The sequence below is a fragment of the Myotis lucifugus genome, unplaced genomic scaffold (assembly GCF_000147115.1).
Source record: "Myotis lucifugus unplaced genomic scaffold, Myoluc2.0 scaffold_182, whole genome shotgun sequence".
NCBI lineage: Eukaryota > Metazoa > Chordata > Mammalia > Chiroptera > Vespertilionidae > Myotis > Myotis lucifugus.
Window position 1 is genome coordinate 1829803 of NW_005871230.1, and position 18700 is coordinate 1848502.

General features: G+C 40.5%; 1 protein-coding gene across 1 annotated transcript; it reads left to right on the top strand.

The window, feature by feature from the left end:
- Positions 1 to 238: 238 nt before the first annotated feature.
- On the top strand, positions 239 to 18477 carry GIMD1 (GIMAP family P-loop NTPase domain containing 1). The gene is made up of 2 exons (XM_023760463.1): positions 239 to 631; positions 17732 to 18477. The coding sequence occupies exons 1-2, from the start codon at positions 239 to 241 to the stop codon at positions 17990 to 17992; spliced, it is 654 nt and encodes a 217-aa protein (XP_023616231.1). The 3' UTR covers positions 17993 to 18477.
- Positions 18478 to 18700: the final 223 nt, after the last annotated feature.

Sequence of the window (18700 nt, forward strand, 5' to 3'; positions counted from 1 at the left end):
CCTCCTCACTGGGGTGTGTCCACTTTGGTGAATCACTCCTGCACCCTTTAGTCACTATGAATGAGGGGAAAGCAAATTAAAGGTAATGCTTGGAGTGCTCTAGACATTGCATTACTTTAGGCTATAGAAAAATTGTTAATATTAACAATGTCCTAATTATTCAGGCCAGGTAAGAAGCTTTACATGGGTGAACATAGAAGCCTACCTGCTTATGCTAAGCTTTTGGTTACGCATAGCCATGACGGACTCCAACAAGATGATCATCAACTTGGCCCTCTTCGGCATGACTCAGAGTGGAAAAAGTTCTGCTGGCAACATTCTTCTAGGAAGCACTGACTTCCACAGCAGCTTTGCTCCATGTTCTGTGACCAGAGAGTGTAGTCTGGGCCGCAGTTGTCACCTCCATGGCTTCATGCGCCGAGGGGGGCAAGAGGTAACCCTGCAGATCCGGGTGCTGGACACTCCGGGTTATCCGCACAGCACGCTGAGCAAGGCACATGTGAAACAGGAGGTGAAAGAGGCCCTGGAACACCACTTTGGGCAAGAGGGTCTCCATCTTGCACTGCTGGTCCAGAGAGCAGACGTGCCTCTCTGTGGACAGGAGGCATCTCCCTCAGTCCAAATGATCCAGGTAATACATGGAGGCAATTATGAAGCAGCTCTCTCGCTCTCTCATTCTTTCTCTCTCTCTCTCTCTCTCTCTCTCTCTCTCTCTCTCTCGAGCATGCCCCATGCCTTTCTCCCGCTCTTTCCCTGAGGCACATTCTCTTTGCCTTTCTTTTCCGTAAGCTACAAGGGCCCTTCTTTTGCCTCTGTAACTCATGCTCTGAGCCCACACAGCTCAGCTGGCTCACCTTTTCTACATCAATGACTTTCTAAATAAACTTTCTCTTATAATTTGAAAAAAACTGATTAAAAGAGTAGTGTAAAGCAAATTTAAAACAAGTCATTTAAAACAAGTGCTGGAATTTAGTCAGTTATAGTATGGCATTGAAAAAAAGAGAGAGATATTAAACTTTAGAGGTTAACTACGCCTCAAACCCCTAAGAACTATACAGCTGAATAAGCTTGTTAATGTGGCCCCCAGACTCTCTCCATCAGAATCAATGAGGCTCCTTGTTGAAAGTGCAGATTCATCCAAGCCCCTTTGAAACAAAATCTCAAAAGTGGAGCTTATATAACTGTACTTGCATAAACTTTCCATATATTACTTTTTTAAATTAATCTTTATTGTTGAGATTATTACAGATGTCCTTCTTTTTTCCTCCCATAGCTCCCCTCCACCCAGTTCCCACCCCACCCCAGGCCCTCACCACACTATTGTCTGTGTCCATAGGTAATGCATACATGCAGATAAGATCTTTGTCTAATCTCTTCCCGCACCCCCCCCCACTCCCTTCCCTCTGAGAATCATCAATCTGTTCCATTTCCATGTCTCCTGATTCTATTCCATTCAGCAGTTTATTCTGTTCATCGGATTTTTTATTCATTTGATTTTTAGATTCACTTGTTGATAGATATGTATTTATTGTCACTTTGTTGTACATAATTTTTATCTTTACCTTTTTCTTCCTCTTCCTTTTCTTAAAGAATACACTTTAGCATTTCATATAATACTGGTTTGGTGTTGATGAACTCCTTTAGCTTTTTCTTATCTGTGAAGCTCTTTATCTGACCTTCAATTCTGAATGATAGCTTTGCTGGGTAGAGTAATCTTGGTTGTAGGTTCTTGCTATTCATCACTTTGAATATTTCTTGCCACTCCCTTCTGGCCTGCATAGTTTCTGTTGAGAAATAAGCTGACGGTTGTATGGACACTCCCTTGTAGGTAACTGACTGTCGTTCTCTTGCTGCTTTTAAGATTTTCTCTTTGTCTTTTGCTCTTGGCATTTTAATTATGATGTGTCTTGGTGTGGTCCTCTTTGGATTCCTTTTGTTTGGGGTTCTCTGCACTTCCTGGACTTGTAAGTCTATTTCTTTCACCAGGTAGGGGAAGTTTTCTGTCATTATTTCTCCAAATAGGTTTTCAATATCTTGCTCTCTCTCTTCTTCTGGCACCCCCATAATTCAGATGTTGGTACGCTTGAAGTTGTCCCAGAGGCTCCTTACACTATCTTCATATTTTTGGATTCTTTTTTCTTTTTTCTCTTCTGGTTGGGTGTTTTTTGCTTCCTCAAATCATTGATTTGATTCTCAGGATCTTCTAGTCTACTGTTGAATCCATGTAAATTATTCTTTATTTCAGTCAGTGTATGCTTAATTTCTGACTGATCCTTTCCCATTTTTTTTTTTTTTTTGGCATTCTCACTAAGATCCTTGAAAGTCTCACTAAATTTCTCAGAGGTTTCTAGAAGATTCTTGATTAACCTTATAATTGTGGTTTTGAACTCTATATCCAGTAGTTTGCTTTCTTCCATCTCTTTCATTTGTGACATGTTTTTTTGTCTCCACATTTTGGCTGTTTCCCTATGTTTGTTTCTATGTATTGGGTAGCTGCTAAGTCTCCTTGAGTTGATAGAGTGGACTTGTGCAGTAGGTGTCCTATAGGGCCCATTGGCTAGGTCTCTCTAATCACCCGAGATGGACACTCTCGGTGCACCCCTTTGTGGGCTGTGTGCACAGTTTTGTTGTAGTTGAACCTTGATTGCTGTTGGTGTTACTGGGAGGAATTGACCTCCAGGCCAATTGACTGTGACTATGGAGAGCTGCTATGCAGGAGACACCCCTATGGAGCAAGACTTGCTTCAATGGGGCTTTGGTGCTCACTGAATCTGTCCCTTGAGTGTGTCACTTATTGATGTGAAGAATTGTAATCTGGTATGGTCTCAAACTGACCACTGGTAAACTGGCTCTTGGGTCTCCAGGCAGGTGCAAAGTCAGCCACTGCTTGGGGCCACCCAGCAGGAGCTACAGAGAAATCTGCAGATTCAACTTCTTTGTATTGGGTTCGGAAGTGCCCTGATGAGGCCCAGCTGTGAAGAAAGGCAGGCTGGTGCTGGTGCAGGTTTTGGGGACTTTTATTGAAAGGTTTTGAGCTTCCTGACGCAGCTGCAGCTTGTTTGACAGGTTTTTAGCCCGAGAAAGGACAGACCATTCATATGCAAAAGCTGCTACACACAGCTTGGGTGGGGTTGTAAATTGGGTAGGGCAGGGTCTCAAGGAATCACTAGGGCAGAGCAAACAAAAATGGCTACCAGTCAGCCCCACACAAGGAGGTCCCAGCACAAGAACAATGACCGCTCTGAGCACCTTCATCTGGAAGAAAGCTGCCCCTGCATTCCGGCCCCAATGCCAGACAGTCCAGTTTCTCCCCGTATGTGTCTGGGTCCCCCAGAGCCTCACCCGGCATTGGAGTTCAGAGGAAGTGGGAGCTTGTAAATTCAGTTTGTGGTGCCGGCTTTGTCTTTTTTTATTATTATTTCTTTATTGATTTTAGAGAGGAAGGAAGAGATAGAGAGAGATAGAAACATCAATGATGAGAGAGAATCATTGATCGGTTGCCTCCTGCACCCCCCCCACTGGAGACCGAGCTCCCAACCCGGGCATGTGCCCTTGGCTAGAATCAAACCCGGGACCCTTCAGTCCGCAGGCTGACGCTCTATCCACTGAGCCACCCTGGCTAGGGCAGTGCGGTGCCGGCCTTTTAAGAGAAGCAGCTGAGTCTCCAGCAGCCTGTGTGTCACTCAGCCCCAATCCACTGGTTTTTACAGTCCGTAGTTCTTATGGCCTGTAGGGATTTCTTTCCCCAGCTAAGGGACCCTAGGCTGGGGTCTGGTCTGGGGCTGGAACTCCTTGCCCCTCCAGGTGGCCTCCAAAGAGGCGATCTCCCTCCTGATTAAAAAAGCAGCACACCCAGGTGCCAGACCAGCCCTTTCCACGCTTCCACACCTCCTACCAGTCTCAGTGTGCTTTCTTCTTTACTTCTCTAGTTGTAGTACTTCCACTCAGCCAGCTTTCCCCTGGCTCTGGATGATAGTTGTTCTGTATTTTAGTTGTAATTTTGATGCGGTTGTGGGAGGCAGCAAGTACAAGCATTTACCTATGCTGCCATCTTGGTTCTCTCCATATATTTCTTAAAAATGGTTAAGTTTCAGAACTACTGAACTAAAATACTGAGTTGCATCCATATAACATCAAGGAGACTAGCAGTTAGAGTTCACCAACAAATTGGTATTCATTCACTCATTCATTGAACACTATTAATAACTGCACAGATCATAATGATTGGTGAGTAATATATGAGACTTTTCATCACAAAAGCTTAGAGTCTGGAAGAAACAAATAGATAAACAACTATAAGGCAATGCATTAAGTGCTGAAGTAGTGTAATGTATGATTAGGGGAAAAGGAGACTCCACTGAGACTTATATCATGGTAAACATTCAGGAAAGATCTATACTCTAGTTATGGGACAGAAATCAGGAATTTTAGATACTTTGCTTGCCTCATAATCTGTAGGGTCAGCCAGAAACCGCCCCATTCCAGCCTTGAGAAGACCAAGGGGACCTCAGGGGGAACATGACTGGCATGTGCCATGCTTGCCTTGTGGTCCTTGTTTGTTCATCCTAATAATATTTAAACAGCCAGGGGCCATCACGACATAAATGACTGAATGGACGACAGAACAAGAGGCTGCATGGGGCAACCAGGCCGGCGGGGGGCGGGGCAGTGAGGGATGACAAAATGACTGGGCCCTGGGCCTCAGCTGGGGCGCAGTGGTGGGAGGGAGCTCTGGGCCTCGGCCGGGGCATGGTGGAACTCTGGGTCTCCCACGATCAGGAGTGTGGCCGGCCTTCAAACTTGGGGGCCCAGAGCTCCCTGTCACCACCGTGCCCCAGCCAGTGCTAAGAGCTCCCTCCCACTGGGGGGCAGTGGCGGAAGAAGGCTCTGGGCCCTGGCCAGGGTGCAGCGGAACTCTAGGTCTCCCGCAATTGGTGGTGTGGCCAGCCTTCAAACCTGGGGCCCAGAGCTCCCTGTCACTGCCATGCCCTAGCCAGGGCTCAGAGCTCCCTTCCGCCGCCACGCCCCAGCAGGGGGGGCAGTTAGGAGCGACCCAGCTGGCAAGGGGAGGAAGTGAGGGGTGAACAGGCTGGCGGGGAGGCTGCAGTTAGGGGAGACCAGCCTGGCAGGGGGGCAGTTGGGGGTATCCAGGCCAGCTGGGAGACAGTTAGGGGTGACCAGGCTGGCAGCGGGGGGCAGTTAGGGGCACCAAGGCCAGCAGGTGGGGGCAGTTGAGGGTGACCAGGCCGGAAGGGGGGGCAGTAAGGGGCGATCAGGCCAGCAGGCAGGTAAGCGGTTAGGAGCCAGCGGTCCAGGATTGTGAGACAGATGTCCAACTGCCAGTTTAAGCCCAATCCCGGGGGATCGGGCCTAAACTGGCAGTGGGACATCCCCTGAGGGGTCCCGGATTGGAGAGGGTGCAGGCTAGGCTGAGGGGAACTCCCCCCCCCCCCATGCATGAATTTTGTGCACCGGGCCTCTAGTTTATTATAAGTCACTAAGGTGGAGGCTTATTCAGCCAGGCTAGGAGAGGATCTTGGGGGAGGGGAGAGGACCTGGGTATGGCCACAGCTCTCTATTCTCTGTGAGCTGATTGAGTTGATAAAGTGGCCTTGTGTAGTAGGTGTCCTATAGGGCCCATTGGCTCGGTCTCTCCAATCACCATGGACACTCTGGTGCACCCCTTTGTGGGCTGTGTGCACAGTTTTGTTGTAGTTGAACCTTGATTGCTGTTGCCCGATGCACAAAATTCGTGCAAGGGGCTTGGCCCTTGCAGCCACGGCAGCTGCCTCTGCCTCGGCCCTCTCAGCCATGTCTTTGTCCAGAATGTCACCTGAAAGGTCACCTGGTCTAATTAGCATATTACGATTTTATTATTATAGATATGTGCAAGGCCCAGGTACAATCAACAATTACTGAAAACTGCTCATTGAACTGCTCCATTCTATTCAATTTATTGATTCTCTGATCTGGGACTACCGAAATTTAACTGCTGGACTTGACTAGAATTACTCGGTAGCTTTGTGAAGTCACTGAGCTCGGAGAGCTCATCTCTACTGGAAGCTCCACAGGTAAAGTACACAGAGAATAGAGAGCAGACATTCTTTATTCAAGAAAAATTTGTATAAATGCTGCTCTTCTTTTGGTCCATCTCTGATCATGCTGATATAGGCTCTGTTACACTTAGAAAGAGAGTACACTTTGCTTTAAAGGAAGACTTTTCCCCGGTAACTAGTAAAGGCATAAGATTGTTTTAAATCACAGACACACATTTTACTTTTTAGTAACTGTGCATGTTTCTAAAAAAAATCCATATGTGTAATCACAAGAAACTAGCGGAAAAAATTAGGGTGACAAGAGAATAAAAAATAATCCTCATCATCCAACTCCTGAAAAATCAAGATCGTGCTGTACAAAAGCAAATAAAAAGAGATGATTGCAATTAAGAAACAATGTGGGATCTAAGAAAGCCAATCTACCTCTCCCAAACTATTAAAACCTGCATTTAAAGCATCCATTTCTGGTGAGAATTTAAGGGTGTGTGTGGGGGGGGGGGACCTGTGGCTTTCCATCAGGGTAATTTTCAGAGTTTTTTTAAAATATGTTTTTATTACCCTAGCTGGTTTGGCTCAGTGGATAGAGTGTCGGCCTGCGGACTGAAGGGTCCCAGGTTCGATTCCGGTCAAGGGCATGTACCTTGGTTGCGGGCACATCCTCAGTAGGAGGTGTGCAGGAGGCAGCTGATCGATGTTTCTCTCTCATCGATGTTTCTAACTCTCTATCCCTCTCCCTTCCTCTCTGTAAAAAAAAAAATCAATAAAATATATTTTAAAATAAATAAATAAATAAAAAATAAAATATGTTTTTATTGATTTTAGAGAAAGGAAGAAGGAGAGATAGAAACATCAATGATGAGAGAGAATTATTGATCGGCTGTCTCCTGCACGTTCCCTGCTGGGGATCAAGCCCACAACTATTGCATGTGCCCTGACCCTAATCAAACCGTGACCTCCTGGTTCATAGGTCGACACTCAATCGCTGAGCTGTACCAGCCAGGCATGAAACAGTTTTTAAAGTTCATTTAAAGCTGCTATTAAATAAGCATTTAGATTGAGCTATAGATGGATGTAATTCAATAAATTCAGTAAATGCATAAACAAATATTTCTCAAAACTAACCTGACTCCATATGTCTTCAAATTATTCTCTATGCTAGTCTTATGCTGAGCCACAAAGGGTATTTAAAAGACATACATTTTGAAAATAGATTTATTTTCCAGTTTTGAGATATAGAAGAATACTACAATCCCCTAATTTTTTTTATAAAAGTAAATTTGATTCATACTAATCTCTGATCTTTTTAAGTGGTATCTGGCATACGGCCTTCTCTTATGGCTGCCTTCCTTAAGTTAGTGTCCAATCAGGAGTTAAAGATGGGCTAGGGCCAAACTCAGATCTATAATAATTTTTTCGAGAATATATACATTCTCTCCCAGGAGAACTCTGCAGTCAAGACTTAGTGTCCAATCCCAGGGGTTTCCCCGCTTTGCTTTCTCCTGCCTCTCTAGTCTATCACCAGTGGATTTCATGTAACCCACCTACGTCCCTTCCTTTGATTACAATGTGTAAATATAGATGTAACCGAGCATTCTCTCAATTCATTGAGGTTCTGCTTCCCAGCATATGTTGACAGTTTGGCTCAAATAAACTCACAACAATGAGAGAGAGAGAGAGAGAGAGAGGGAGAGAGAGAGAGAGACTTGGTAATCCTGAGGGGCCCACGACCCCTGGGAGGCATTGCAGCCCTATTTTGGGCTTCCACCATGATCTTCTGTTGAAGGTCGCCCAAGCACAGGCTGATTGTTTATGACCTTCTTCCTGAAGGTGACTCAGATACTGGTGGCAGCCATCTGGATGTGCTCACAGACTGGGAGCAGCTGCAGAATGTCTGAATATTCAACAGGACCAGCAGCTGTTAGGAAGGCACAAGGAGTTGTTAAGGTCCTCTTGTTGCAGACACACCCTGGATTGTTTTATTTTTCAGGATGATAAAAAATGGGGAACAGAACATCTGCCATCAGCCTTTACTGCTGCCTGCCCTGGAAGGTGTCTTAAGGCCAATGCCAGAGAAGTGCCCTCTTCTTCCCTGTAACTCCCTGTTGTCTCTTTACATGTCTCTCTCAATTTGTGCTCCAATATTTTACAGATGCATTATAGGCTTCCAGCTGTGACAACTGAAACATTTCCCTTCATAATCCTTTTTTCTTTATTTATGTTAGGCCTTTCTTAATTTACAGTAAAAAGGTAGCAATGCCAGTGAGTCATCTAACAAAATTTGGGAAATAAAGAAAATGATTCTTTTTAATATTATTTGACCATCATTTGAATGTTAAACACACACACACACACACACACACACACTCAATGGATCAGAGAAGATGTAGTAAAGTCACCTTAAGGAAAGTGCTAGCGTGCAGCAAACAGTAAGAAATTGAATCCATGAATTGACTACAACCATATTCTTTCCACTGTCATGGTATCATGTATTATTATTGTACATAATCAGGCTTTAAACATTTATTTTTATTTAGAATGAACATGACTGTTAATGTTATAGGTGGATATGTATACAAAAGGCTGAGAAAGGCCAATGCAGGACCTGAAAATACTAAGCAAAGATCATCAGCATAGGTTTTTGATGGAATTTAGTTGGAAAATAAGCCTTATTATAATTCTGGGTATATGGCTATAAATGGTACTAAGACTTTCTTGGCTTCAGTTTCTCATTTATAAAATGGAGATAATACCTATGTTAAAGAGTTCTGAGGCTTATATTTGATAAATGTAATATGCTCAGCATTGTGCCTGAATTATACAGTAGGTTCACTGAAAATTAGTATTACTGTTATTGTTTTTATTGTTATCATCACTACTCAGATTGTGATGGGTACCATTCAAACAAACTAGTAGATATGAGCAACACATTTTAGAGGTAAAGAACATGGATTCTGAAGTAAGTTATACCTGTGCACAAGTTCCTACTTAGTTATTTACTTGCTTTGTGACCTTGGGCAAGTAACTTCTCTAACCTTCCATCTCTTTATTGATAGATTGGGAAAGATAATAGTGTCTACTGCAGTACTTTTGGGATAATGTCATACTCACACAATAGCAAATGGCAAGTATACAATAAATATTAGCTGTGGTCATTATGATTGTATTGTTGGAATTTGTCTTGTTCTAAAATTAGGACATTTTTTGTAGCCTTCTTTGGGATTATCTTGCTAGGCTACAAAAGAAAGTAAGAGTGAAATCAAATTTACATGGCCCTGATTTATAACTATAAGAACTTCCTTATTAATTTAGAAAAAAGAAAACATGGGAAGAAAAACTGACTGGCTTATTAAGGAAAAACGGAGAAGCCCCAATGTCATGGGAAGGACGTGGGCCTGGCAGTCCAGGGACCTCTGTTACAGCCCAGACCTGCCAACAATCAGCTACGTTGCTTTGGCCAAGCCATTAACAACGCAACCTCAATATCATCATCTGTGAATAAGGCAATTTGGACAGATATTTCTAAAGTTGAAAATTCTCTGAATCTGATCTAACGAGGTCTTATCATTCAACTTTGGCTCTTTGAGAAGGAAAATGTAGTGCTTTAAGTGGGATGAGAGTAAGGGAACAGCATAAAATATAAAAAAAATGGTCCTTATTGTCTTCTTTTTCATGATAATTTTTTTCTCAGTTGATGTAATAGTTGGCTTTTTTAAAAGTTTCCCCCTAAAAAGTCCAGATGCTATGATTTCATCAACCACAAACAAATGGGGCAGGGCTGGTGAGGTCCTGGGAAATGAATATAATTCCTGGAAAACAAAGTCTATATCCTAACTAGTTGTCCCATAAGGACTAGATGGACTCTCCTACCCATTAAGCACTCTGAAACCAAACAAATTCACAATTGATTGTAAGTTTTCCATCTAGCTTAGTACTCTATTTAAATTATTAACACCAGATAACTTACATTAACTTATCTTGCTCTTGGATTTTCAAGTAAGGTATCAATCAACTGTGATTATTCTTTCTCTGGGTCCATAGAGAACACTTTTGGCCACTAACATGTTGACTATACACCAAACGACACTACTTTCAAATATTCAAATATTTTCTGGCCAAAAATCAATCTAAAGATTATAAGCTAAATCAACCATTCTCTTCTATTTTTGGCAGTTATTCACAAGTACAATTTCTCTCACAGTTCAGGATATGAATATCTTTTCATAAATAATTAGCTACATGTGAAAACTTCCCAATAGCTAAATACATGGACTTGTAAGTGATATTGAACTCACAAATCTATTTTCTTTAGGTGCTTTAACTCATTTTCCCTGAATCATAGCATGCTTTAAAGTATGTGTTGGTGACAAAAAGGAAATGTATTATTGTCGGCTGCCTCCTGCAAGCCCCGTACTGGGGATCAAGGCCTCAACCAGGGCATATGCTCTGACCTGGAATCAAACCAGCAACCGTTTGGTGCACTGGACGATGCCCAAACAAGTAAACCACACCAGCCAGGCCCCACAAATGTTAATATAGTGATGTTTTTAAAATACTTAATGACAAATATGGCCCATGCATCAACTAATATGGAGAGGGTGGGGTCTGGGGGAGGATCAAGGGGTTAAGGGCAGGAACTATTTATTAACTTGTATTTCACATTTCAATATTATGACAATTCATGTAAACACATTTATAACATATCAGATGAATATCAGATCTACCTCTAAATTTGAGGAACTTCCAGAGACAAGAGTGATGAAGGATCAATAGTTGTATAGAAAAAATCCCAATCCTAAAATCCCTAACACTGCTCAATCCCTCTCTTTACTTGGTATGTCTTCGCTACCTGATAACTCCCTCATTAATTACTGTGCTCAAGGCATCATCACATGCTAGAAACTTTTCTGACACCTTCCTTTACCCCCACTTTTCATCCACCCCCAAACTGGGCTGAATGTCCGCCCTTCTAACACCAATATATTTTCTATCACAACAATTGCAATTATACTAAATTGTAAGTATTATTTTTTCTATCTGTCCCACTTCCTCAGTTCTAAGTTTAGTTAATACACAAGAATCTCCGCTACTTGGAAGCAGGAAATGTATCTGTCTTGTTCTACAGTGTCTTCTGGAACAAAGCAGACCCTCAATAAAGTTTTGCAGAATGAATAGATCTCCTAGAGTGCTTTTAAAAGTTCAAATTTCCAGGTTTCATCCCTAAAGATTCTGATGCATTTTTAGCAAGCATAGAAAGTGGTTCTAATCCTAGCCAGTTTGTCTCAGTGGATAGAACGTCAGCCTGTGGCCTGAAGGGTCTGGGTTTGATTCCAGTCTCCCATCAAGGACATGTACCTTGGTTGCAGGTTCAATTCCCCACCCTGATCAGGGAGCGTGCCAGTTCACATTGATATTTCTCTCTCCTTGTCTCTCCCCCTCCCTTCCAACTCTCTCTAAAAGTCAATGGAAAAATATCCTCAGGTGAGGATTAACAAAAAAAGAAAGAAAGAAAGAAAATGATTCTCTTGTAAATGACCCAGGAATCTTTTTATTCTTAGAACCTAGACCTGATATACTTAGCATTTCATTAATTTTTTTATGGTTTTCTATATCTGTATTTTATTTTACACTAGTAAAGTTAAATAACATACACCAAAAAAATCCCCAAACATCCAACAGAAAATTTGTACAACAATATTAATACGTGACAGAATAAGGAAAGAGAGAACAAGATGGATAGTTATATATAAAATGAGAAAAATAATTAACCATGACCAAAATAATCATAATATTTATTCAACTAGCAACAGAGGCTCAAATGTATAAAACAAAAACTAAGAGTTATTTAAAGAAAATCAAAAAATCTAAAAATAAGCTAGAAAAGCTAGGAAATTTCAAAACATAACTATCAGAAGCTGAGAAATACAAAAAAATAAAGACTATTAAGTTAGATTTTATTATTACCTAAGATTATATTTTCCCCAATGAAATCTAATGTCTTAATAATTAATAAATAGTAATAAATATATAAACATGTCAGAGAAAACAGAATACATCTATGAATACTGTGTCAAGAGTCTGCAATCAGACCTGGGAAAGTAAAATTGCATAACCCTTAAGGGTATAAAAAACTTGCTCTTACCAAAACACCTGTCAAATATATTGCAGAGTTCAGAATAGTTATGTTAACTGCATCCATTAGCAACTGTCAAAAGGTTGAGTTGACAAGCTTCTTTTTTTAAAATTAAATCTTAGTTGTTCAGATTATTACAGTTGTTCTTTTTCCCCCCCATAGCTCCCCTCCACCCTGTTCCCACCCCACTCTCTGCCTTTACCCCCCCCCACTGTCCTCATCCATAGGTGTACGATTTTTGTCCAGTCTCTTCCCGCACCCCCACACCCCTTTCCCCCCCCAAGAATAGTCAGTCCACTCCCTTTCTATGCCCCTGATTCTATTATATTCACCAGTTTATTCTGTTCATCAGATTATTTATTCACTTGATTTTTAGATTCACTTGTTGATAGATCTGTATTTGTTGTTCATAATTTGTATCTTTACCTTTTTCTTCTTCCTCCTCTTCTTAAAGGATACCTTTCAGCATTTCATATAATACTGCTTTGGTGTTGATGAACTCCTTTAGCTTTTTCTTATCTGTGAAGCTCTTTATCTGACCTTCAATTCTGAATGATAGCTTTGCTGTATAAAGTAATCTTGGTTGTATGTTCTTGCTATTCATCACTTTGAATATTTCTGGCCTGCATAGTTTCTGTTGAGAAATCAGCTGACAGTCCTATGGACACTCCCTTATAGGTAACTGACTGTTTTTCTCTTGCTGCTTTTAAGATTCTCTCTTTGTCTTTTGCTCTTGGCATTTTAATTATGATGTGTCTTGGTGTGGTCCTCTTTGGATTCCTTTTGTTTGGAATTCTCAGCACTTCCTGGACTTGTAAGTCTATTTCTTTCACCAGGTAGGGGAAGTTTTCTGTCATTATTTCTTCAAATAGGTTTTCAATATCTTGCTCTCTCTCTTCTTCTGGCACCCCCATAATTCGGATGTTGGTACGCTTGAAGTTGTCCCAGAGGCTCCTTGCACTATCTTCATATTTTTGGATTCTTTTTTCTTTTTGTTTTTCCGGTTGGGTGTTTTTTGCTTCTTTGTATTTCAAATCTTTGACTTGATTCTTGTGATCCTCTAGTCTGCTGTTGGAACTCTGTATAATATCCTTTATTTCAGTCAGTGTATGCTTAATTTCTAGTTGGTCCTTTTTCATATCCTCAAGGGTCTCACTAAATTTATGGAGGGTCTCACTAAGTTTATCAGCGATTTCTAGAAAATTCTTGAAAAACCTTATAAGTGTGGTTTTGAACTCTATATCCTGTAGTTTGCTTTCCTCCATTTCTGTCATTTATGACCTGTTTCTTTTTCTCCGCATTTTTTATGCTTCCCTGTGTTGATAGGGTGGCTTTCTGTGCTAGGTGTCCTATAGGGTCCAGTGGCTCAGCCTCCCCAATTACCTGAGGTGGACACTCTTGGTGCACCCCTTTGTGGGCTTTGTGCATAGTCTTGTTGTAGTTAAGCCTTGATTGTTGTAGGTATCACTGGGAGGAGTTGACCTCCAAGCCAATTGGCTGTGAGAATCAGCTGTGTCTATAGTGAGAGAACTTCTGTGCTGTAGACACCCTTCTAGGGCAAGACTTGCTTTAGTGGGGCTTTGGTGCTCACTGAGTCTGCCCCCTGAGTGTGTCCCTTATGGATCTGAGGAGTTGTAATCTGGATGGTCCCACTCTGACCACTGGGTACATGGCTCTTAGATCTCTAAGGAGGTGCTAATTTAGCCTCTTCCTGAGGCTACCCACCAGGAGCTATGAAGAGATTCCTCTTCTTTGTTTGGGGTTTGGAGGTGCCCAGATGAGGCCCAGCTGTGAAGCAATGAAAGCTGCTATGGGGCCTTGGGCCTTCTTTTTTTGGAAGTTCTGGGTCTCTCTGACACAGCTGCAATTTGTTAGGTAATTTTCAGATTGCAAAGGGCCAGGCTTTTCATATGCAAAAGCCTCTGCACACAGCTTGGGTGGGGCGGGGTCTCAGGAGATCAACAGGGCGGAGCAAGCAGCTATGGCTGCTCCCCAGTCCTACCCTAAGAGGCCCCGCGTCTCAGTGTCCCGCGGTATTCGCTGCAAGCACCTCTGAGAGAAAGCCGCCCTCGAGTTCTGCCCGATGCCAGACAGTCCAGTTTCTCCCCGTATGAGTCTGGGTCCCCAGAGACTCACCCAGAACTGGAGTTCAGAGCAGTCGGGAGCTTGAGACTCCCTCCTGATTGAAAAAGACAACCGTGTCCTCAGCTGCCAGCCCTTTCCACGTGCGCCTCTGTACCTCTGCACTTTACTTCCACACCTCCTCTGAGTCTCCGTGTGCTTTTCTCTTTCCTTCTAGTTGTAGAATTTCCACTCAGCCAGCCTTCCTGTGGTTCTGGATGATGTCTGTTTTGTCTTTTAGTTGTATTTTTGAAGTGGTTGTGGGAGGCAGCTATTTCCAGTGTTTACCTATGCCGCCATCTTGGTTTCCCTCATTAATTTTTTTAAAGCACTTGTATTAATTTGCTAGGGCTGCCATAACTAAGTACCATTGACTGAGTGGCTGAAGCTACAGAAATTTTTCTCTCAGTTCTGGAAGCTGGAAGTCTGAAATAGATGTTAGCAGGGTTAGTTCCTTCTAAGGACTGTGAGTAAAAGATCTGTCCAAGGAGTCTCTCTTTGGCTTATGAATGGCCATCCTTATGTTCACCTGGTGAAATCCCTATATTCATGTCTTTGCCCAAATTTCTCTGGTTTAGAAGGGCACCAAATCACAATGGATTAGAAGCCCATCCTATGGCCTTATGTTAACTAATTACAAATGCAAGAACCCCACTTCCAAATAGAGTCACATTCTGAGGTTCTGGAGGTTAGAATTTCAATACATGAGACACAATTCAGCTCATAACACCAGCTTTTATTTTGTTTTCTCTGACTCCTCTCCCATGAGAAATGTACTGAATATATGACAAACTCTGAAGAGGTCTGCTAATTTTGCTATGTCATTGTTAAAATGTGCTACTGGCATTACGTGTATACTTAAATTTACACAAGAACTATGTTCTTTAAAAGATGGGCTAATCAAAGTTTTGCTAATTTATGTTTTTAAAAGGCACATAAGAATATGCCAATTAAAGTAGCGCTTTGAAAAATCCTTGTGTAAACTTTAGAATCTTTCTGTTAAAAATAATTATTCTCTTGTACTGATCTTGAAGCTTCAATTCAGATTTTCTTGAAAGCAGGGCATTTTTAAACTAGAAATTATTCTATGGTGAAGACAAATTCTGAACAGATATGAGGAAAAATTTTGGACCTCTAGGCAAATCCATGATAATGAACTACAGAACAAAAGAGAAGTTTTACAGGAAAGTATAATTATGTGTACCAAAGTTTAAGCTTCAAGAATTTAGACTAAATAAATAAAGAAAACCCTAAACCTTATATTTGAGATGGTGCAGGTCCAAATTCCAAATTAATTCAAAATATATTAATTAAGAGTTCACAATGTGTTAGAGGCTTTGATTTAGAAAGACATAGACCTTGTCTTCAAAGAGCTCATAGTCAGGTTATAAAGATGTGTAAATAAATAGCTCTGATAAAAGTCAGCCTGTATTAGGAGTAACCATGGACTCAAGATGTTTCTAATTTTAAAATATTGTCCCAAAATTCCTATATTTTCACATTAAATTTATATGTCCTGATTCTTCCTTCCTCTCTCCCTCCTTCTTTTCCTTCCTTTCTTCTTTCCTCCCTCCCTCCCTCGCTCCTTTTATTCTTTCACTATAGTCATTTTTTCATATTATAAATACTAGTCCTATATTTGTTATATACATTGAAGTTTTTCAAATTGTCTTTTGATTTTTTCAAGATATTTTTTTAAAACCAGAGTTTGTACTAAACCTCTCTATGGGTTTGTATTCTCTAAGCATCAATTTCTCTATATCATAATGGAGATAATTATAGTATTTCTCACAGAGCAGCACATTTTCAAAAGAGCTCATGTGCTTATAATATCTGGCATAAATATTAGGTGATCTCCCCTCTTCTGATTATTAGAGATCTTCTGTTTTTATTCCTAAGCATTTTCTATTTTTCTGGCTATTACAAACTATAGCTGCTTTGGAAATATTTTGATAATGAGAGTGTTTGGAATGGAGGGAATGTTATTTTACTGTCATATTGTCATGATTTCGTATAACTGAAAATATTCAAAAAAGTTAAATGGTTATTTCTAGATGCCTTTCATATTGCATGAACAATTTGCCACATGCTGTTCCTTCTGCTTATTTTCACTAATCAAACAAGAATTTATTACACAACCAACTTCCACAGATTACTAAACAAAGGAACACCAGTCTTCAGTGTTTTTCAACCACATTAGAGGAAGTCATCTGATAAATTGTGTTTGATTCTAGGCATGTGAAGTGAAGAGGATGAGAATCACAGCAACATTTTGTAGTTGTTCCAAATTACCAAATGTATTTTGTTCTTAGCTTTTCCATGACATGTAACCAGATTATGTAATTGTAAATCCTTAAAAACATTTTTAGCTATGATAATAACACAATTCAACAACAATAACAACAAAAATATGGCAATTTCATTAGCCAGGATACATTGACTGAAAGGAATTCAATGGTTCTAATAGATTTAGGTAGATAGGCAAATATAAATGATTGCTGAATGTTGTAAATGTAAATACAGTAGTCCCCCTTGCCCCTGGGGGATATCTCCAAGACCCCCAGTGAATACCTGAAACCACAGAGGATACCAAACCCTATACATACTATTTTTTCCTATACATACCTATGACAAAATTTAATTTGTAAATTAGATACAGTAAAAATGAACAATAATAAAATAGAACAATTATAACAATATACTGTAATAAAAATTATTGTGAATGTGGTCTTTCTCTCTTAATTATCACATTGTACTGTACTCGCCCTTTTTCTTCTGATGATGATGTGACATGATACAATGCCTACATGATGACATGAAGTGAAGTGAATGGTGTAGATCTTTTTGGACCAGGATTGACTGGGGGTAACCAAAACTGCAAAAAGTGAAACCACAAGTAAGGGGACAGCTATGTATCATCTGCAGCATTGGTAATATGCAGTTTTGAGGATGTGTATACATAAATTATAACAGTAAAATAAAATAGAGAACTAAAGCCATTTATTTTTTAAAGTATTTTCTTGATTTTAGGATAGAGAGGGAGAAAGGGGGAGATAGAAACTTGAAGAGAGAGAAACATAGATTGGCTGCTTCCTGCCTACTAGGATGGAGCCCGCAACCTGGGCATGTGTCGTGTCTGGGAATCGAACCAGTGACCTCTTGGTTCATGGGTTGAAGCTCAACCACTGAACCACTCCAACTGGGCAGAATAAAGCCTTTATTTTTTACAAAGCCCACACCTCCCTCTCCATTTGCTTACATTATCTGACCCCTTCTTCACTTCCCATTACATATATCAACAGTTAGAAACATAATGATATACATGGATATTTGTTGATTATATATTTTGGACCATAACAATTCCTTTGTTCGTTTCTGAGAAATATAGTCCAAGGAAAATAACCATTTAACTTCTCTCTTTCAGGAGCTTCTGGGACATGCTTGGAAGAATTATACTGCCATTCTTTTCACCCATGCAGAAAAAATAGAAGAGGCTGGGTTCAATGAAGCTGAATACTTACACGAGGCCTCTGATACATTGCTGACCCTACTAAACTCTATTCAGCACAGATATATTTTCCAGCATAAAAAAGGAACCTCGCTTAATGAACAAAGAATAAAAGTCTTAGAAAAAATAATGGAATTTATAAGAGAAAATAGCTACCAAGTTCTTACCTTTAAATAACATTTAGATAAAAGGAAAAGAACATTGGGTTTTAATACCAGAAACTTGGTTTCAAAAGGGTCTTTGTTAGAATGGATGTGGACCATGAGAATTCCAATATCCTGACAGTGAAAGTGTACACTGGTATACACACTATGGAAATTACCCAACTGTTCATCAACAGTAGCATGGATAAGCAAATACTGGTATTTCACATAATAACATGTTATATAGTAATGGGAATGAATGAACTGCATGTAACAGTATCAATGAATTGCCTAAACATAATGCTGAAAGCAAGAAGCCAAACATACTCCATAAGTGTTGTCACAAACTTGATTTTCAATATTTGAGTACCTTTTTCATATATTCTTGTCTTTGATTGGTGTTTTCATCTTACACACCTATTGCTAACAACAATTTGATCAATGTAAAGTCATATCTTACTGTTACCTTAATGTCCATTTCCCAGACTACTACTGAATTGAAGTATTTTTTTATAAGCATGTTGGTCATTAAATTTGCTCTTCTATGAATTGCCTCTTCAAATTTATTGTACTTTTTCTATTGGATTACTTCTCTCAAAGATTCTGTGTTTAACCAAAACTTTAGAAAGGCTCCTGAAACTTCTCCAGGCCCATCTGTGCCTTGTAAAATCTAGTTTTAGCAAGAATCAGGCTGCTTAAACTAAGTCAGTTTAACCAGAATCCTCTACCTTCTTTTTTGGAT

Coding starts and splice junctions, on each gene's coding strand:
- GIMD1 (XM_023760463.1), top strand. CDS start 239: ATGACGGACTCCAACAAGATGATCATCAACTTGGCCCTCTTCGGCATG. Junction 632..17,731: donor CCTCAGTCCAAATGATCCAG/GTAATACATGGA, acceptor TCTCTCTTTCAG/GAGCTTCTGGGACATGCTTG.